This window comes from Mustela nivalis, assembly GCF_964662115.1.
Source record: "Mustela nivalis genome assembly, chromosome: 8".
Taxonomy (NCBI): domain Eukaryota; kingdom Metazoa; phylum Chordata; class Mammalia; order Carnivora; family Mustelidae; genus Mustela; species Mustela nivalis.
Window position 1 is genome coordinate 14,356,100 of NC_139027.1, and position 22,308 is coordinate 14,378,407.

The window sequence follows — 22,308 nt, forward strand, 5'->3', positions numbered from 1 at the left end:
GCTAACCTTATCATATAATTTTTCTAACAAACCATTAATAATTTCTGGCCTGTGATGCAAGTAATATCTTCACCATAACTTTAAATAATATTTGAGTAACTGGACTAAATAAATGCTTTCTAGTTAAGCCTGCATTATATTCTCAAAGTACCAGAAGACCGTGACAGTCTGAGTTTATTGTAATGGAAAATGTTAAATTCTATCTAACAGAGGATAATGGACTTTTTAAAAAATGACAACAGTAAATATTTAAGAGATTTATTAAAGCATCTTATCACAAAGATGGAAAACACATACAAATTAGAAACATGCAACCGTCATCTTCCACAGTCAAAAGTTAAAATGTTATGTATTGTTCCTGTTCTCATAGCTGAGAACTTCAGATCTTATAACCAACTTATTCACCCTGAATACTTAAGTCATTCTTCCTGAAAGTATCCAGGGCAGCAAAGAGCCAAAATGCAAACTATCATATAAAGAAAGTGCAAAGTTAAAAAAGAGAATGTGTAGAGAAGACCCCTCCCCACCCCCCATTAAAGGCAAACAATGGCACTTTGCTCTTGCTTAACCTAGATTGTCTCCAAATACTATTAAAATGTAGAGACTTAACAAAACAAAACAAAAAGACTTTGAATAGATGTCCAAAAGGCTTGTTAGTGTTTGAAAATAAATGCTTAAACAAAGGAAAATGTATTTTATATCAAACAAGTTTGAAGAGCCCTGTATTGCAGCATTCTGTAAAATAAACAAGACAAAAAGCTGGTATAGGGTTTATTGACAAAGGCAGAATTTCTTCAGGCAGGTATGTAAGGAGGCGGTGGCTCTTTCTCAGGCATCTTCACGGCCATTTCATAGGTTGGCAAAACATACTGAAGAGAGAAAAAAATTATATTGGACTTAAAGCGCCTTTACAATCCTACCTGGAATAATTCAGCTTTCAGATTTTAGCTGAAGAATTTGTGAGCTAAAAAGTTCCTGAGCGTAGAGAGGACTGGTAACTGGAGGTGAGCATCTGATCCAAGACCGCTAAAGACAGAGGGATGGAGGGGAGAGAGGCCGATTTTGCTTCTGAACACACCCCCGAGACTACCAGGACACCTTGACTGGAAAGGCAGGGTCCTTTGGTACCACAATGTGACTGACAAAGTACCAGTGCCTCAGGGGCTGCGAAACTACAGGAAAGGAAGCCTCTGGTAAGATACTGGATCCTGGACTTCATCAGAACCATAATCTGGATCAGGTGCTTCTACCACTTCTTCCGGGGTAAAGGCCACATCTGTGTAGGAGGGGCATTCCAGCCAAGTGACTCCAAGTGTGACAAGCTGGCCCTACACTCGCCACATACATTCTACATGTTGAAAACCATGAAGAGCTAATACAGCAGCAACTAAAGAGCCCCTAGAAGTAGGCGCCCCACAGACTCACAGAACCCATGACATTCATCTCCCCACAGAAAAATCAGCTTCCCCTTCCAACCGTGGGGATGTTTTCTGAAAGCAACACAAGCTGCAGACGATGGTACCCCATCCTCAGAAGTTCCAGAAGCCACGAGCCTGGCACGGCTCACAGGGCTGCCTCCTGTCTGATCTCCCCTGCAAAATGCAACCCTCCGGGAGACTCCAAGGAATGAAATGGAATGAGCAGCGCAGGCGGCCCCTCCCCCACGCACCCAGGTTTGCAAAGGGAAATGCTCAGGCCTGCAGATGAAAGCTCTCCATGCCCGAAACCATACCTATGGCACTGAAGAGAAAGTCAAGATCTAGGCTCTGAGAATCATCAATAATGGCTACTGACTATACTATAAGACGGACTATACTAAAAGGTCACTCACCTGCGGAGGTGCTTCAAAGGCAGGGTACACGGCGATCTCTGGAAGGTTTCTGTTGTTGATATACTTGTAGCAGTTCCAAACGCAGTTGATTAGATATGCCTGAAATAATGCAAACAAAATTTCCATCTGCTAGAAACTCAACAGACCACCTGCTCTAAAAAGTTAGTAAGCTGAGGTATGCTTTCCCCGCAACGCATGCTCCGTGGAGAAGGGAACAGACATCCATCTGAACCTAGCACAGGCCAGGCCTTTTCCCGACCTGCTCACACTTAACTATTACAAGTTTCACTGATAGGATTTTCTAGACAAACCAGAACGGGGGTTTTACTTCAGGTCTGGTAACCACTGTGCTGCAAAAGAAATTCCATCTCTGAACCTTTGGAACTTTAATAGATTTTCAATCAAATCATGAACTACTTCCAAAAACATGATGTGCCTTACACTAGGAAGGATCCTGGCATTTCCAAACACTCTCTGGAAACAAAAGGGAGGACATCCCTCAGATGCTACCTTTACTACTATGTCAGAGTAAACACTGTCCCCTAACTGTGAACTCTAAGGAGAAAAGGCAACAAAAAGGCTTAGACAGTGTCTCAGTCTAACTGGCTGCCCAAACATTTAGTCAGCAACTCACCTTAAAAATGATGAATAAGGCGAAGAACACAAGAACAATGAAGAGAAGGCAGCTGGAGTCCAATGCCAGGAGGTCGTCTTTGTAGGGAAAATCAGGCTATAAAACAAAGCCGGGGAGAGGAGAGGTGAACAAGCAGACTGGAAAGGATTTTTAGGGCAGTGAAACTATTGCTTGACACCACAGTGACTACTTTACGTCACTACACACTTGCCCAAACCTACACAATGTACAGCACAAGTAAACCCTCGAGTAAGCTATGAGCTCTGGGTGATGATGACATGTCCGTGCAGGCCCATCACTTGTGACAGATGGACCACTATGGTTTAGGATGTGGACAGTGGGGGAGTGGGAGGTGGGCACTTTCCATTCAGTTTTGCCGATAACCTAAAACTGCTCTAAACCATGAAGTTTATTAATTAAACACATACACACAACTTGCACTTCACCAGAGCCTAGAGAGCATCTTAGAAATACAAAGAAAAGGCACCAAAGTCAGAACTGACTTCCAATAAAAACTTACGAACAGAACTTAACTCGTGGTACCTTTAAGTGTCATCCTCACTAATGCACGCCACTGAAATGCCACACACATCTGAATACTGCTGTCCAGCATGCTGAGCTCATCTTCTCTTTACTTCTCACTATTCTACATCTTTCTGGCCTTTGGAAATGCACTATCTCCTGTATACAACTACAGATTAGTCCCTGAGTCACCAGGTCAGGAGGTGCTAAGACTTACCTAAGTTTCATGGGGTCATTTAATCCTACCTCGGGAAATTAATTTTTCTAAAAGCCAATCATCAGTCTCAATACTCCTCAGAAAGGGGCAAAAAGAAGGCATGCCGCCAGTTATAAAAGCACGCAGACTTCTGTGATTCACTGCAGACATAATGCACTCTACTGTGAAGGGTCAACTTCATTTACTCAAATAGTTACTTAGCATTTATTGTGTACAAGTCAGTGAGCTGGGTTTCAGAAGGGCATTATGAAATAATAATTAAGGATTTAAAAGCCGGCCAACAGAGAAGGAACTTGCCAGTCTGAGAGACCAAATGACTATAACAGAAGGAGAAACCATTGGAGTCTGTTAAAGAATAGTAAAAAAAATTCATTCTATGTTCTCCTTTAAAGCTCATCTAATTTTTGAAAACACATTTTTTAATGGAAATGTCAACACAAAGGCCCAAATAATTTTTATAAAAAAGCAGCACGCAAAAATCCCAAAGGACCAAAAAAATAACAAAGTACCCACACACCAACTCCAAACCCTAGCTAAATGTCTCCTTGGGACAAAACTCTGCTTTAAGACTTCATTTATAAAGAGACAAAAACTAAATGGGACCAGCCCATGGGGGAATGCTACGGCTTTCATTCAGGTGGTTTCCAATTTTTTAGCCAGACATGGCAAAAGAGATCTAGAATGAGGAACCTTCTGACCACGGCCAACCAGGACACTAGGCCCTGTCCCCAGCTGCTTCTCTCCAGTTCATCACATGTTGCTTTGCTTCCCCCCTTAATCTATGTGCCAGCCACCATGGTCACAATCACCATGGTCACCTTATAGTCCGCTGACTACACACACAATGTTCCTTCCGACCTCGAGGGGTCTCTGTGACCTGGAACATCTGCTTCTGTATCTTCCCTGTCTTCATTCCCACTCAGACTCATGAGTGCAATTCAAGTCTGGCTTCCCAGCCCACGTCTGACACCCTGTGACACCCACTCACGCAGCTCACCCTTCTCCTTCACAGCCTTTTACCACTGTTTTAATGCAGTAACTGTCAATTTTCCAATTCCTTCACTGGTTCTACCGATGTATCCCAAGAATGCAGCAAAGTGCCTCATACGTTAACATAAACATCTAGCATTTTTGGAATGAATGAATGATAAATTTGGTGGTATGCAAAATGGACTAGGCAGGAAATCTGGAAGTAGGGAGAAAATTTATACAACACAGCACTTTTGAAAAGAACTTTCATTTATCTGGACTCCAGGTAGCGAGAGCTCCACCCAGCATCTCAGCATCCAGCCGCCGGAGCAGTGAACTTTGTCGGTGGGCATCTGTGCTTTACCTCAATTTACTCTGTGCCTCTGTTAGCAAGGCGTGCCCTCGGTTATCGGAGCAGACTGAGAAGAGTATCTGGGGGGTCTGAGAAAACATTTACAACACTTCAGCTTACTAAGGGGTTCACGGGACTGCTCCACCTCTGAACAGAGCGAGAAACCTCTAGAGCCAAATTATGATACCAGTGTACTCAAAACTGAAGTTGACCTACTCCTTAGACTCCATGACATCCATCTTTAGAGACTTTTAATCCTGCAATATCCAAATGGTATAGTAAGAGGGTATTCTACCTGTATCTTACTGGTTTCAACATGGTAATTTAGTAGTAATTATTTTAAAGCAGTTTTTAAAAGTAGGGTAATTAAAATAATAGTACCTAAAAGGGACTCAAAATTTCTATTTAAGTATTTTACTTAAAGAAAAAACACTAGACTAGCATACACACTTACTAATTGATCCAGATACTCCTTGATTCTTGGCAAGTAAGTAAGAGAACTGATAGCAACCAGGCAACTGAGAACGAAGTCAAAAAGCCGGTAACAGAAGAATGGAATCAGCCAACCCACTTGATACTGAAGACAAAAGAGAACAACCACAACATCACAACACAAATATGAAATTATTAAGTACTACTCAGTAAAGGTCAAACTCTAGAAGTCAAAAATATAGGATACTTACAGAAATTGCTCCATATACCAGCATTGAACTGATTATAAACATAAGAACAGAGACGGCAAAAAGAACACAGGCATTATCTAAGAAAACAGAAACAGAAAATCTAATTAAGCTACTTACATAACAAAAAGAACAAGACTCTTCATGACAAAATAACATTTTAAAGCTAGCTTAAAAAATTAGTATTTTTAGGATGAGCTATGAAAATATTTAAGACCAAGGCATTTTAAGAAAAAAAAATGTCTCGGCATTAAGTAATGATGCTTGAAGAATTCATGACTTTGTTTTTCCTGTTTATTAAATTGGCTATAACTCACTGACTCTTATCATCAACCACTCAGCTAAGGAGACAGATTTCTGCCCAGGGTCTAAGAGACTGAAGGCATGCGAACTGAGAATTAAAATCCAAAGTGGCAAGTGCTACACCAGAAACAATTGGCTTTCCCTGGGGAATCAGGAAAAAAATACAAAGAAATGACACAAGCTGGATCTTGTGAGCTAAGCAGGGTTCCACAGCAGGGAAAGGTTGGTACTTGCTTGAAAGACACACATGTATTAAATACAGAGCATTACACCTGCCACCTCCGGCCCCAGAGAAAATGCACAATCAAAAATTCAAGGTTCTGGGGCGCCTGGGTGGCTTAGTGGGTTAAGCCGCTGCCTTCAGCTCGGGTCATGATCTCAGGGTCCTGGGATCGAGTCCCGCATCGGGCTCTCTGCTCAGCAGGGAGCCTGCTTCCTCCTCTCTCTCTGCCTGCCTCTCTGCCTACTTGTGATCTCTGTCAAATAAAATAGATAAAATCTTTAAAAAAAAAAAAAAAATTCAAGGTTCTCCATTAACCTCCTCTCCCCCATCCCAACATGTGAACTCGCTGCTTCTCATTTCCTCCTCATGATTTCTCTACTACTTTACAGGCCTTTTCTTTGTTCCCCACCTCCCTCTCAAGTTGTCTGCTTCCTCTGCATTATCCAAGTTCATTAACTGCCTCACAAACCAACAGAGTAAGCTCAACAATACTAAGTCACACATGACCTGAGTTTCTTAGCACAGATCTGAAGTTAATTCTTTGCCTCTGGATAGAGATTAAGAACCAGAAGGGTACTAATAATGATGGATAACTGAGTAACTGCTGAATATTCCCACTATTAGATAACTGTCATAGATCATCTTGTCACTTGGCAGTAGTACAAGCATCATCGATACCTGGCACTAAATTAGGTTAAGAACAGCCCTCTTTTGCCCTATAGCAAAATAGGGGAGAAATGGGAGGACAGGTGAAAAACACATGTAAGATACTGAGAACAAGAGACGCTCCGCTCAATAAAGCAAACAAAATATGAGGGCTAAGGACCCAGATATGAACCTCAAGTTTCCAGCCACCACCACATTTAAGAAGCTCCTCCAGGGGGCCCCCAAGTGTTCACCCATTAACAACGTGAATATGAAGTTAAATTCTTATTTGAAAAACAGATTGTGTATGTTGCAGAAGCATCTCATCCCATATTGTTTAGCTGATTAAAAATAACTAACCATGAACCTTTTTATTTAAAATCAGCCAGCAGGTCAGGGCATCTGGGTGGCTCAGGAGGTTAAGTGTCAGCCTTTGGATTGGGTATGATCTCAGGGTCACGGGATAAGGCCCTGCACCGGCGCCCTGCTCGGCAGCGAGTATGCTTCTCCTTCTCCCTCTGCTGCTCTCTCAGCTTGTGCAGTGCATGCTCTCTCTCTCTTCCTCTCTCAAAAAAATCATCTTAAAAATAAAAACAGGGGCTCCTGGGTGGCTCAGTTGGTTAAGCAACTGCCTTCAGCTCAGGAGTCCCGGGATCAAGCCCCGCATCGGGCTCCCAGCTCCACGGGCAGTCTGCTTCTCCCTCTGACCTCCCTCTCGTGCTCTCTCACTGTCTCTCTCTCAAATAAATAAAAATGAAAATAAAAATAAAATCAGCTGGCAGGCCAATGATCAGAACTTAACTTGCCATTATAACACTGGGTCATGGGAAAGTCAACTTTCCACTTCCAAAGAGACACAAACTACCGTATGACTAAGTATTATGCATTTTTATACTGTCAAGAATAGAGGCTCTGGCAGAACCGTAATCAACACCAGTACAATAACGAATGTGTCTGATTCTCTCTACAGCAGGCACAGCACTCACACAACATGCAGGAAACCTGTGACCCCATCCCGGCAGCTCAAGCCAAGGCGGCCGGTTGTATAGACCTCCAAGAATGTCAATAGCCATGAATCTTTTTCTACACCTTGATTTTAAGAGAAACACACGATGACACTGCATGCTGGAAAAAATGTTGATAATAGCAGGTTGTGCATAATTTTACAGCCTAAAGTACAAAATAACAGCCATTAAAAACTAACATTTTATACATTATTGTTATTTTGGGGTTTTTTTAAAGATTTTATTTATGTATTTGACAGAGATATAAGGAGGCAGAGAGGCAGGCAAAGAGAGAGGGGGAGGCAGGCTCCCTGCTGAGCAGAGAGGCCAATGTGAGGCTTGATCCCAGCACCCTGAGATCAGATCATGACCTAAGCCAAAGGCAGAGGCACAACCCACTGAGCCTCCCAGGTGCCCCAGTTATTTTGGTTTTTAAATAGAAATAGACTAACTCAGGAAGAAAAAACAAATGCCAGGAAGGATATTTCTAGTAAGTACTCAGTACCTCTTTTATGACATTTGACAACAGAAGTAAAGGATTATGTATCTGAAGAGACAATCAGAAGACTCGTTAAAATAGCATTTAAACACAGTGTGATTAAATCACAGTGTGATTTTAAATAAAATCACAGTGTGATTTTAGTATTTTCATACTACAATGTCAACAGATGGCCACAAAACTCTACCTGAATCCTAGAAACAGCAGTTAGCCCTCTGGACAGTGAATGAATTAACCACCAAATTTGTTTTAAAAACTTGATACATTTATCCAAGAGGATCACAAATGTAATGAAGATCAAGAATTTATAATAAAAACCAATAAACCTAAAAATATAACTTGGATCCTGTAACATTACAGACATGAGTACTCAGAAAATTTTTCTGAAGTGAAATTTTAAAAATGAAAAACTTTGCACTGAAAAGCTTGAGGCAAAATTTTCTGTTCAAATATTAAATTTCTAACATTTATTATATGAAATCTTTTTTATTTTTTATTATTTGAGAGAGAGAGAGAGAGATCATGAGCGGGGGGGGGGGGCTGCAGCAGCAGCAGACTCCTTGCTGAGCAGGAAGCCAAAGGCAGTACTCAATCCCAGGACCCTGGGATCACACCCCAAGCTGAAGGAAGACGCGTAACGGACTGAGCCACTCAGGCACCCAATATAAAATCTTAACTAGAATTTTTCTGCATGTGTATTTCAGAGAAAGATAAACAATGAAAATGCTATCACAGAATTAAAATATTTAAAAAGGTAATTTCCATGAACATCTTCTATTTTTAACTTCAACACTGTCTTCCTTCATCCAAATGATTGAAATATTATTTAGAATTGTGACCCCGAGCAAAAGATAATCAGCAAATTTTCCAATAATTCGTATTTCCTATTTTCCTGTAAGCCTATTTGTTCCCATTTTCTACTATACTTGTCAGCTGACCTTAAAGGCTTACAAGTCTTTTTGTAATTTCTTCGTATGTCCACAGCACTGACAAGAATCAAGGTATACAATGTATATTTCTCAAAAAATCTTCTAGTAGTCCGTAACATTTTCTGGCCAGAAGTGCTCAATTATAATTCTCACTGAGTATCTTTGAAAACCCCACAAAAAATACTGTTATGCCTCAGCAAGCAGAATAACTTAAATACAATTTAATCCATCCTCTAAATACTTTTGTGTGTGTATGTAATTAGCAGGAGATGTTTTCAACTAAAAACGTACCAGCCATTCTCTCAGATGAATAGTAATTGCCAATGACTTCATACTGAATGTTGACAGCTGGCATTGAGTTTGGATGAGTTACTTCCACAGTCAGCAAAATTGCCATCAATAGGTTTATCACCTGGAAAGATAAGATATTATCAATTATATTATTAATCAGGGAACAGTCTTCACCACAATCTTTAGATGCCTTCCCATGTTTAAACTATTCTAGTTGCAGTAACAAAGAAAGAAAATAGTAGCAGACTGGTGCACCTGGGTGGCTCAAATGGCTAAGCATATGCCTTTGGCTCAGGCTATGATCTCCATATCCTGGGATCCCAGCCCCACCTCGGGCTCCCAGCTCAGTGGGGAGCCTGCTTCTCCCTCTCCCTCTGCCTCTCCCCCCTGCTTGTGCTCAGTCTCTCTCAAATGAATGAATAAAATCTTTAAAAAAAAAAAAAAGAAAAGAAAAATAGTAGACTACCTACAGATAAAATATGCAATATCACTCTAAAAATAAGTATTTATCTTAAAGTATAAACTTAAATATTTCAGAGAATAAATGTCTTCACTGAACCTGTATTAATAAATAGCAAAACAAAATGGCAAAACATTTAAAAGGAATCATTACAAACTGTTCGTATTCAGTCATGTATTTATTCACACACCAGTCTCAGAATTTTCAGGCTGGAAGAAACTACAGTTCACCCAACATCCTTATCCATCAGATAAATATAATACCCATCAGTTAAGTAAACAGTGATCCATCAGATAACCCTCACACTCCTCTACAGTGCGTCCTATCTAACTAGAGAAAACTAATTTCCTCTTAGGCCTGACTCAAATGCTTAAAAAAGGTCATTTTCACTTTCACCTACTGGCCTTAATTCTATCCTTTAAAACAACATGCTCCCCTTTTTCAGTAAGTGCTCCCCTAATACTTAAGGGGAGCTGATGCAGGACTCTAAACAATCGTTGCTGGAATAAACATTCAGGTATTTCAAGCATTTCTCCAATGGTTTAAGCACTGTCCAGCTACCTCACTACCTCCTTTCTGCTCTCCTGCACACATGCACCAGTTTGTTGGACATGCCACGAAAATGAGGTAAGATCAGCTGGTCAGAGCACAGAGATCTCAGTTCCTACAGCCGAAGTTAACAAATTTCAACTAGCACAGCCTGAAATCTCACTGGCTCCATCAATTTGTTGATCGTCATGAGAGAGTTAACCCCCCCAAACCCTTAATTCCTTTTCACACTTGATCCTGCTAAGCTACCACTGGAACCTGTACAGGTAGATTCAGAGGCCCAAGCATAAGCCCTTATACATTTGCAGTGAATTCCACTGTACTGTGTTCTTGCCTGTCAAGAGGTTCCGGACCTAGATTTGGACACCCTACAGATTTCCTATCTCTTTTAGCTTCCAGCATTTCAAAATATGATCAGTGTGTATCAGTATCTCCATCTCAGTCACTAGTAAAAGAGAAGAGGGCCAAGCACAGGAGGGGCCAGAGGCTGTCCTCTTCGCATTAACTAGCAATTTCTGAATAAAATTCTTTACCACTTTCAGAGAAACATCTTGAGTTTTTGTCAAGCTTCTTGCTGAAATTCCATCATAGTATCTGGTGAATTTTCCCAATCTACCATGGTCTAACTCTATTTAAAGAAGAAATTATTTATGCCTCTAGAGGTTAGTGAATCCGGGCAGTATCCCAGGAGGCACCCTAACCCCGAGGTGCTCAAAAACAGTACCGTTAATGGTTCAATACAGAAAACCACCTCGGACTGCAGTTAGGCTTCCCTGTTTCAAAGTCCACAAACCCATCCTCTTCCCTTTGTGAAATCTGAATATGATACTTTTAAGAACATTAGAGCCTTATCATCAACAGTACTTTAAACAAACTCTGTTACGCAGCTCTCTTCTGTTGTCCTGAATGGGAAATAACAGTTTCTCAGTTGAAGGCACTTTACATTCTCTAAGACAAGCAACCCAATTTCTATCATTCAATAAGATTAGGAGATCTATCCAATGTCGCAATATTGAATTCAGAATCAACTGACATTTACTGAGGATATACTATACAGCAGTACAGCAGGCATAGATAGTCACATGTATCACTTCACTCATTCTTCACAACCTCTACTAAAGCCCGTTTGCAGGTAAGAAAACGAAGTTTCAGCAAGTGAAAATAACTTGTGATAAATTCACTGAGACAGTAGAGGACAGAGCTAGGATACAAACCTGGTCCTTTTTAAGACAACCTGCTTTGGAGCGCCACATGATCACTTATACCCATTTTCCTAAGCAACTCCTGTTTCGAGGTCTCTCCAAAAGAAACTATTATCTAAAGTTATAAAATGTTCATAAACTTTATTGTCCAAATAAATTATGTTCAGTAAATGCTCAAAAGCAAGGTACTTTATCCTTCAATTCCTGAAAGGTCTTACCAAGGACAGTCAAAACTGCAAGGAGGCTCCCTGGTTGAAGGCTGATTTTTTCCAAATTCATTGCAATGGGTTTTGGCTACCATGTGGTGTATGAACAAGTGTTCATCCAACTAGGTGAATTAGTTACTGAGCAATTAGATATATCTACTGAAACCTTATAGATTCTGTATATGAAAATCAGTGTGAAATCAATTCAGCAAATTATTCTGTGCTAACAATAATATGGTCATAGTTAAAAAGCTCTGCACAGTACAGAAAAAAAAAATTCTCATTTCAAGAAAAACACAAACTCAATGACTAAATGAAGGAAATGACACAACCAAAAATATTTGAGTTTAATTTTCCCTTCCTAAATATAAATTCCATAAATAAAATATTTAGGAAAGGAAAATCCAACTCCTAAATACTTTAATTGCATGTAGGACTTACAAAATCTATTTTCTCTTACATGGATAAGCCACAGATTCATCCACTATTATCTTCTTGTAGTATTAGCGACAATTCAAACTTCATTTCACTGTCACAACCCTGAGTATGAAATCACAGCTCTAATCAAAAAGACCAAGAAATGATAAAATAAACTGCAGTGTTACTTCTTTATAAGCTCACACAATTTGAATCTTCACTGAGTTAATTATATACCATTAGATCACTATAATCATTAGAACTTCAACTTACATTTTAAAGCATTAGCCTGGAAAATCCTCCTTGTGATCTGAAACTGAGCACCCATCCTGTGCTCGTATTTAGGCCCTGTGCTATCTACTTTTGATCACAGTCGATATTTCTAAGTTCCACAGAGCATTTTTCAAAAAATCAATTTTATGGTCTTACAATGTAAAATTCCTGATAAAAGCTTTATTTCTCTGCAAATAGCATTCTGTACAACTTCAGAATCTTTATTCCCAGTTGATTTTTTTTCCTTTTATTTATTCAGGAAAGAAAACAACAATGTAATTAAAATAATGATTAACTTCTAAACCTCATAATACCGAGATACAGAACACAGCAAATATGTCAATGGCATGCGCTATGGACATACCATTCAATGTGGAAGCAGTCCTGTTAAACTGGGTCAAATTATTTGATTTGCATTATTTTTGCAAGCCTCCCATACACCTTGTATAAGTAAACAATTACAAAAACCAGTTGCATAGATTTTACTTGTCACAAAGGAACAGTTATCAGACCCAGGAAGTACTCCGCCTCCAGAAAGGAATTCCTCTTTGCTTTCTCATCTCACTGCCACACCCATCCCAGAAGATTCCCCAGGAGCTGGTTTTTGTTTTAAATCATTATTCTTTAAGTTCCCACGGTATGTTTTGCCACAGCCCAGTATCTGCTGAGACTGTAATTAAAACAACGTACGTGCTTCAGGGCATCCTGATAAGGGTCTCACAGGCAGGAAGAATCTTTACTGCTAGTCACTGAAGCATTTTCAGCAGATAAAGATCAAAAAGGCGATCTCTATAAATTGTTAAATGTTTCACACACATATAAACCTCCTGTTGTTTACTGGTAGGTGCAGTTTCAAATTAGTTATTCCTACTACTCTGGGAAGGAGACAATTATTATCTTACAAAAGTCTAATGAATACTTCACATGTTCTAATTAACAAGCTAGCTACTATACACATTTTATAGAGTAAGATCTATCATCCTTTTCCCTCAAGGAGAACATCTTGTGGGGGGAGAAAAATAAAATAGTAATTGTGTAATAAGTACTATTTAATAAGCTCATACAAGTGGTATGTAAAACTTTTCCAGGTATACAGTGAGGAAATCCGATCTCTCCAGCTGGGAAACAAGAAAAGCTTCAACAAAACATCTGAGCTAACCACTAAAAAATTAAACAGAATTGGCAAACTGTTGTTAGCAGTCAGTTAGGTGATGAGGAAATGGGAGATGTTAATACTATCTCACTGTTCTTTATATATGCCATGTTCTTTAATAAAATTTTTTAAAAAGTGACTTGAGGGGGCGGGCGCCTGGGTGGCTCAGTTGGTTAAGCAACGGCCTTTGGCTCACATCATGATCAAATCCAGGATGGGGCTCCGTGCTCAGCAGGGAGTCTGCTTCTCCCTCTGACCCATCCCCCCCTTCTCATGTTCTCTTCTCCCTCTCTCTCATTCTCTCAAATAAAATCTTTAACAAAAACAAATTTTAAAAATGACTTGGGGGGGGGGAGAAGAGATAGTACATGCGAACCTACTGAGGCACAAAAAAGTGTGTGAGGAAAAATACTAACTTCGAAATATGAACAGGCTTTACTCTTATTTAAAGTAACAGGAACAAGGGAGGTAAGGAACCGAGCTTGAGAAGAGCGGTCTTCACTTCTCTCCCAGTTATAAACTTCAGACTATGTCTGAGACATTCATGACAAAATAGCCATATATTAAGTCTTTTCAAGACCTAAAATTATTACAAATGTTCACAATGTATTCTTGTAACAGGACATCAACCAAGGAGGACAGTCCTACAGCCCACTTATATAAGCCTACTTTCAATTACTCAATGAACATCTGAACTTATACTACGTAACAAACTTGCCTAAAATCCTCTGGCTGAACAACAGAGAAAACAATTTGAGGAAAGCCAGCATTTACACTAGAGTTCATTCTGAAATGTTGTATTCCTTAACCAGGGATTATGCTTCTTTCCAATCTGAAATGCCAAAGCTAACACTTCCGGGCTGGTACCTCTCTGGTGCATAAAACTGGCTGCACTACTTAATATCACAGAATATTTTAGTTCACCGTGTCCAGTGTTAGAATGGCCTTAACACTAGACCAGCTGCTGCCGGAAAGCAGCGACACTGTATCAGATACCTTCACTGATACAGTGTCTTGGGCCCAGCAGGAGGGAGGGCTGCCCCCCTCAACCCAGGTTTCAAACAGCACAGAGGTGCCTGGGTGGCTCAGTGGTTTAAGCCTCTGCCTTTGGCTCAGATCATGATCTCAGTGCCCTGGGACTGAGTCCCACATGGGGTGCTCTGCTCGGCGGGGAGCCTGCTTCCCCTCTCTCTCTGGCTACTTGTGATCTCTCTCTCTCTCTCTCAAATAAATAAATAAAAATCTTAAAACAAAACAAAACAAAAAAAAAAGAGTGGGGTGCCTGGGTGGCTAAGTGGGTTGAAACCTCTGCCATCAGTTCCGGTCGTGGTCCCAGAGTCCTGGGATCAAGCCCCATGTCAGGGTCTCTGCTCGGCAGGGAGCCAGCTTCCTCCCCTCTCTCTCTCTCTCTGCCTCTCTGCCTACTTGTGATCTCTGTCAAATAAATAAATAAAATCTTTAAAAAAAAAAAAAAAAAAAAGAGGATCATAAATATCCTCCTACCTGAAACTGAGGAAGCAAGGATCCTTGACAAGGTAATGGAGGAGGAAGTGGCATTCTATCTCACTCAAGCTCTTATTACTTCTGTCTTATAAAGAAGCTTCCAGCAACAAAATACACTGTTTGGAAAAGTCCTCTTTGTTTAGAGGTATTATACTACACTTTTGTGTAGGTGGTCTTGTTCTCTGAAAGGTTACATGCCTTCCCAATCAGCCGAAATTGTTTTTTTTATATTGCTGTGGTACTGAAGTCACACTTTTTAAAGTCACCAGCAAAACCAATGGCTTTTTCCCAGTCCTTCATCCAATTAGAATCTGATGTTACGATCACCTTCTCCTAAGTTTCATTTTTGTGTATGTGCTCCAAAAATCGCTGTAATACTGTATCTTAACAGCAGATATTTTCAAGACAAGAACATTTGAGATCCTTTGTGTGGCAGGTTAATAGAAATATAAAAGATAACAAATGATCCCTGTAATTCATTCTTTTTATATGTCCACTAAAGACTTTTACACTGCAAATATCGGTAAATTCCTTATGTAGGGACAGACTGATTTTACAAGCTTACAATGTTCTGCTAACCCCAAACTCTATGCAACAGAAGAACGGCCTCCTACTAAAACTGTGAAAACTAAAGCAAGGAAAAAGGGAGAGGTGTAAAACGTTTTCACATCAAGTGCTTCCAGTGGAGAATAAATGCCCTTACTGAAGTTTTTCTCCCTGCATTTTGGGTTTTGCTGTATATAATTCATATTTTTTTCCTGCTATTCCTTTCCATTTTTATGAGCTGAGCCCACAGCATTAAGAAAAAAAAAATATGCCTAGAAAAGACTGGGAAGAAATACAGCCAATTATATTCAGATGGTTGAAATTGGGATAGTGGTTATTTCCTTCTTGAGGAGGAGTTAGAAATCCTTTGTTCTGTGAATGGAGAGAAGAATCTGAGAAGAAACAGGAAGATTAGGTTTGCAGGCAAGAGTCCCAGCTGGTGGACACAATTTCTCAGTTCAGTAGGAGGGAGGTCATCTTCTACAGATGAGGGAGGGGTGGTTGAGGAAGAGGGCTGAGGACCCTAAAGATTTGAATGATTCATCTATGGGAATGGAAGGCAAAACTAAGGACTAACAAAAGAAACTAAAGACCCAAATCCTGAGCAAAATGGAGAGAAACCGAAATTAGAAATACAATGCTGTTACTGCCATTAACTGCTTAATGTCCAATATTACAAAGCAGTTAAAATATTAAAAAGGGAATTTTTGAGGAGAAATCTGATGCAATTATACCAATAATATGATGCTTCTGAATATTAAATATATTAATATAAACTAAGAGCTATTAAACCTAGAAACAAGCAAATAAGCCTACACATTCAAGTTTTGTTTTTATTTTTTTTTTTAAGATTTTATTTATTTATTTGACAGAGATCGCAAGTAGGCAGAGAGGCAGGCAGAGAGAGAGAGAGGAGGAAGCAGGCTCCTGCTGAGCAGAGAGCCTGATGTGGGGCTCGATCCCAGGACCCTGAGATCATGACCTGAGCTGAAGGCAGAGGCTTTAACCCACTGAGCCACCCAGGCGCCCCAAATTTTGTTGTTTTTAATGTAAAACAAAGAATATAGAACAATAAAACAAAACTATAAAACAAATAAAACAAAACAGAGTGGTCAGAAATAATCCCCTGGTCGGAAGTAGTCCCCTGGGGGTCAGCCCGGAAACCGTATCTGCCTAAGTTTATTCTCATCAGATGTTTGTTCAAATGGTAATGACTTCAAGGCACTGGGTAGGGAAGTAATGATAACAGAGAAACGCAAAAAGAATGTGATAAAGCCTTTCCTTCTTTTTTTCTAGTTCACAGAAGTTAACAGAAACCACACACTACCATTAATGACACAATCCTTCATGCCAAAACAAAACAGCAAAAAACCCCTACAAAAACAGCAAAGTCACTGTGAAAGCAGACAATGAAGTCAATAGTATGAGAAGTTTGTCAAAGCTTCAGTGAAGTCATTATAGCCTAAAGCTATCCCATCAGTCATAAATTAGCTTCAAAGTGTAGGGAAACTGGAGATGGTGTAAGAAATCTCAAAAACGCAACCAATAACACTGTCCATTTGGTCATGACATAGAACTACATAGATCTTGGAACCCAGGAAATGCTAGTATATGTGGCCAGAACAGAGAAGGCTTCATTCAATAAAGGTCTCTTAAAGAACGGAATAAAAAGCGTCTAATGGGCAGGAGTTAGTTGCACCAGGAAAAGGCAGATCGAGCGTAAATCCTGGCAAAAGGCACTGCCTCCAGGAGAATCTCCAGATTTACAACAGAGGCGTTTCTGCCTCCATCACAAACACTAGGGAACAAGTCAAGACCAGGAAGCACAGACAACTGCGTTACAGCTGGATCTTTCGATTTCCTTCCAGGCAAGACAACGTCGAAACCAGGCTGCACTTCTCAAGGTCCATTTCTAATTGTTTGGTACGGGGAAAAGAAAAAAATTCCAGGGAGCATAGGTGGAAGAGTGTTCTGATCCCGTGATCAGTACAAAGAGGACCGAAATCAGGTAGTTTCCAGAACTCCCCACCAAATTCCAGTATCCTCATCCCGCCCACCTACCCCCTACTCTCCATCCCCTCCCCCGCCCGCCCACAGAGCCTCTGCTTCTCCCCACTCCGATCTTCTCCTCTAACCGGAGCTAAGGAACAACCTCCGCATCCCCACCCACCCCCACTCCGATTCCCTTCTCTCGAAGTTACAGCACCCTAAAAAGAGACTCCCTTATGCCTTCTCGCCCCACCCAACACCCCGTTTTCAGTCCCACCCCTCCCGATAAACACTCCCTTCCTTTCAGACCCGGCTCCCCCACCTCCCGCTCATGCGCATTCCCCTGAGCCCCAACCCTCCAGCCCCGCCCGCCCTTACCATGTACCAGGTCCCCAGAACGATCGTCCCGGTGCGGACATGGCAACAGCCGCAGCACCGGGTGCTGTAGAACCGGTCGCTGCGGCTCCGTTTGAAAGTCATGGACACCATCGGGAATCTCACAAGCTTCGTTCTCGGATGGGCCCCTGACAAACGCTCTCCGCCCAAAGGTCGAACCCAGATAGCTGTGCCACAGTTTCCAACACCAAACGACGCGTCTTCAAGCCCGCCCCCGGCCCGGGCCCCAGCCAGCTCCTTCGCACCTGCGCACTGAGTGCCGAGCGGCGCTCTCGCGCGACCTCGGTTTACCCCTCTTCCTCCACCCTCCTCGCGCACAGGCCAATGGAAGAGAGGAAAGCTGGGTGAACTCGGCCCCTGATTGGAAAAACTTGGAGATTGACAAAACGTCACGCCCAATCAGAAGCGCGACTCGCCTCAGGGCTAAACGATCCCCGCCTCTTATGTGAGGGCAGGGGCTGGCTCGAAGGCCTAGAAAGGTTCGGGGTAACCTGGTAGTTTACCATCCCTAAGACGAGAGCGGCAAGAAAAGAGGCATTTAATTGGTAGAGGAATAGACGAGATGGGATGGTGGTAGAAACGGGCACGAACGGATTTGTTGAGTGATGTCCGCCACGTACTGCCTCGCAGGCGTCACGGGACCGAGACCGCTCACGTGACCTTTGCGCGCAGCTCGATTATTTGGCGGACCGGGGGCGGTGCCAGTAGAAAGGGGCGGGGCTAATCCCGGCTGGGGGCCTTCCTCGCGGGAGAGTGGAGGTTGGAGGCTGGTCCGAGGAATTAGGTTTAGTTTTCCGCTACTCCCTCACTTTGAAGGCTTCTTGGTGGGAGCAAAGAAATACCACCTAACTCAGGCAACTAGGAGGCAAGAGGATTGAAGAAAAGAAAAGCAAAATAAAGTGGAAGAACTGCTTAGTTGCTGGGTTTATACCGGTAAGAGTGAGTTTTACTGGGAAAAATTGTGAAACACATTAAAATGGGCCAAAAGGTTACTGGGTGACTTCAGTGAAAAAACAGTCTGACACAGCTTTCTGGGTATCCTGATTCTTTGTGGGCTGCCCATCTATCTTTGTAGAACTCTGTACAGCTCTGTTGTAGGTAGCTAAAAGCCACAGGAAATACTCCAGTCCGTCGGCATGGACATTGAATCTTACCGCTCTTTGCAGAAAGTCATTTTGCATCTGTTTGCAAATTCATCTTCCGCTCACAATTTAACAATATGAGTACTTTAAATTCTTCTTTAAACTGGTTCTGATATGATACTGGTTTCCTCATTAAGTGAGCACGTGTTCATTTTGTGGATCTATGAGACTCATTAAACTGCTAAAGGGAGGTGGAGGAGGGGACTGGCTACTGGGGCGAAATGGAAGGGTCAGCCTCAACAGGCAGAGGAACTACGCTGACATGGAAAATTATGAAACAAACACCGAAACCCTCAATAGATTGGATAAACTCTTGATCGAAGTCATTTGAAGAGAAAATTAGAAAATCAGAAGATTGAAGTGACAAAGAGACCCAGAACTTGGCACAGAGAGACAAAGATAAAATATGAGCAGTGATGACACGGAAGGTAGAGAAGAAGGACATACAAGCAGATTCCAGTCCCTCAGCTAAAAACTCCCACCCCAACTGATATTATTTCATTACATTATTTTAATTTGATCTTTCACACCAGAGTTTATGGTTAAAATGTGTTCTGTATTAGCCTTCTCTGTCAACTTTAATCATAGCACTCTGGGAGAAGACAATTTTTAAAGACTTCTACCAAGGAGAATCTGACTGCCAATAAAAAGCATTTATAGCAGATAAATAGATCTATAATGCAGTATATTCATTATTTCTAAGAAATAGGATTAGTTAAAAATCAGTTTAAAGCCCCATTAGTCCTCATTAGGTCGTTTCATCAGTTGTGAGCTGGAAAGTGTGGATTCAAGTTAGTCTTTCCCCATCCCCTTCAATGAAGCAAAAATCGTTTTGACGGGAAAATGCTCCTTAATAAAACAATAAAAGTAAAAGAACCCAGTTGCTTCTCTTGAATGTTCTATTGAAATATCTCAAAAAGCACTTCATTTGTTCAAAAGACACCCTTAACCATCTTCTCAAATGGTTCTTTCCTTTGAATTCTTTTTTTTTTTTTAAGATTTTATTTATTTATCTGACAGAGATCACTAGTAGGCAGGCAGGCAGAGAGAGGGGGGAAGCAGGCTGAGCAGAGAGCCTGATGCGAGGCTCGATCCCAGAACCCTGGAATCATGACCTGAGCGGAAGGCAGAGGCTTTAACCCACTGAGCCACCCAGGCTCCCCTTTCCTTTGAATTCTTGATGTCATCTCCATTTTTTGAAAAGTCTGTCTTGGCGTATTTCATGGTCATGTTGAAATGTTTGCCTTTTAATGACACAGCATAGTGGCGGCAAAACAAACACAACTACTTTATAGAAACAACTTAGCAACCTGCCCAAAGTCTATGGTTTGACAGAATTCTTATTTCCTTCTACGTTAATATGGATAGTACTCAATGAATTTCTTTTTCTGTTTTTTAAGATTTTAAAGTAATCTCTACACCCAACATGGGGCCCAAATTTACAATCCCGAGATCAAAATTTGCATGCTCTACTGACTGAACCAGACAGGAGTCCCTCGATGAATTTCTTATCTGCCCAAAAGAAGTTTAACAGAGAGAAGAAAACTGCAATGTTGAATTCTGCTTCACAGACTATTAGAAATCGATATAACATTTAAGCTGTATTATAAATCAATTGATTTGTTTCCCACCCCAAAACTGAGTTTTAGTGTAACAGTGCCAAATGAAAAGCAACAGTGAAAAACAACCTCTAGCAAACTGAATATCTTTGCGATCTAAATATATTCTAGAAATTCATAAATAAAACACCACGGCAGAAAGAGAAAAAATGGGGAAAGGCTATGGATGGACAATTCACAACCAGTGACAAAATTTCCTAAGAATCATACAGGAAAATGATATAAAAAATTGAAATTAAATATTAATGAAATATTATTCCCCTCTTTGTTAAAGAAATATAACTTGAAAAGATAATATCCTGATCTGATGATATCATGAAATTAATACTTTTGTACATAACTCATAGGATTGTAAATTGGCACAACCATTTTGGAAAACTCTTTGATAGTATGTATTAAGAGCCACAATAAATTCATATTCTCTAAGCAAGTAATGTCGTTTCTAAAATCTATTCTTAAAGTCTAAAAAATGAGAGATCATCTGCACAGACATCCTTTATCATCTTTTATCATTATTTATAATAGAAAAAAATTAGAAACAACCTTAATGACCAGTGATAGTTTAGTACATAATGGTACACCTATATGATGAGATACTCTAATGTTTTTAAAATTGTAAAACAAGAAAAAATATTTATGATATAATGTTAAGTGAAAAGAGAATACATAATTGTCTATACTGTGTTTACAGTAATACTAAACACAAACCAGAAGTAAATATATCAAAATGAACACCAATGGCTGTTAAGCTGATAGAAATTATAGGTTTATGATATTCCTTTTATCTAATTTCCAGTGAATGAGTAAGAGAGAGTGTGTGTGTGTGTGTGTGTGTGTGTGTGTGTGTGTGTTTGGTTATTGAAAAAGTTCATTTTATTTTTAAAAAAGATTTTTCTATATTTATTTATTTTAAAGAGAGAATGAGGAGGGAGTAGCGGGGCCTTGGGGAGGAGTGCAGGGACGAGCAGAGAGAGAGAGAGAAGGAGAAATAATCCCAAGCATTGGGATTCACTGGGATGGGATTCACTGTTGGGAGTCACTGTGCTGACTCCAACTTCCTCACTGAGCACAGAGCCCAATCTCATGATCATGACCTGAGCCAAAACCAAGAGTTGGATGCTTAAACCAACTGAGCCATCCAGGTACTCTGAAAAAGTTCATTTTATAATATAATGTCAGGCAACCTTAAAATACACTGAATTATTACCTAGAGTCTAAATTAGTGGGGGAAAAAACAGTTATAGAATATTTTAAGAGAAATCTGGCTTTATTCCTTTCTAAGACATAACTGATGAATAGATAAGCTTTACTGTGATCAGCATGTTAGTTGCCTATGATCATTTTTATAACAGGAGTAAGGTTTTCCTTGTTCAGATTCTGAATTGCTAGGGAACTCTGTGGTCCTGCCCCAGCCCCCATCCGGGGAGTCTCAGGAACTCTCTCCATTGCTTAAATGTCCATATTGCTCTTTTGAGGGTTTTACATTATGCCACTTTCCCAGGCCACAGCCTCAGTAGTTCAATTGGCTTTGTTTTCTTCATGGGCAAAACTAGCAGGTTAAACTAAGTGATGTCAAATTCCAGATCTATAATTCTGATTCTAAATTAAGGCTTTCAAAATGCTTTAAGCCTACTAATTCTCAAATTGTTTAGGACTTTAATCTAACAAGCTTCAACTTCAGGACCTTTCCCATGTTTGGGCCTGAAAATCATGTGTTTTTGTTTAATTCACAAAAAAATAAGAGATTTTGACCC

At 40.5% G+C, this 22,308-nt stretch overlaps 1 protein-coding gene across 1 annotated transcript; it reads right to left on the minus strand.

Moving 5' to 3' along the window:
• Positions 1 to 244: 244 nt before the first annotated feature.
• LAPTM4A (lysosomal protein transmembrane 4 alpha) lies at positions 245 to 18,423 on the minus strand. The gene is made up of 7 exons (XM_082744189.1): positions 17,776 to 18,423; positions 9,100 to 9,220; positions 5,209 to 5,285; positions 4,980 to 5,102; positions 2,466 to 2,561; positions 1,832 to 1,930; positions 245 to 869 (listed from the first exon to the last, which is right to left on the minus strand). Exons 1-7 carry the CDS (start codon positions 17,884 to 17,886, stop codon positions 795 to 797), a joined length of 702 nt encoding a protein of 233 aa, XP_082600315.1. The 5' UTR covers positions 17,887 to 18,423; the 3' UTR covers positions 245 to 794.
• Positions 18,424 to 22,308: the final 3,885 nt, after the last annotated feature.

Coding starts and splice junctions, on each gene's coding strand:
- LAPTM4A (XM_082744189.1), bottom strand. CDS start 17,886: ATGGTGTCCATGACTTTCAAACGGAGCCGCAGCGACCGGTTCTACAGC. Junction 9,221..17,775: donor TTCTGGGGACCTGGTACATG/GTAAGGGCGGGC, acceptor TTATCTTTCCAG/GTGATAAACCTATTGATGGC. Junction 1,931..2,465: donor CCTTATTCATCATTTTTAAG/GTGAGTTGCTGA, acceptor GCATTATTTCAG/GCATATCTAATCAACTGCGT.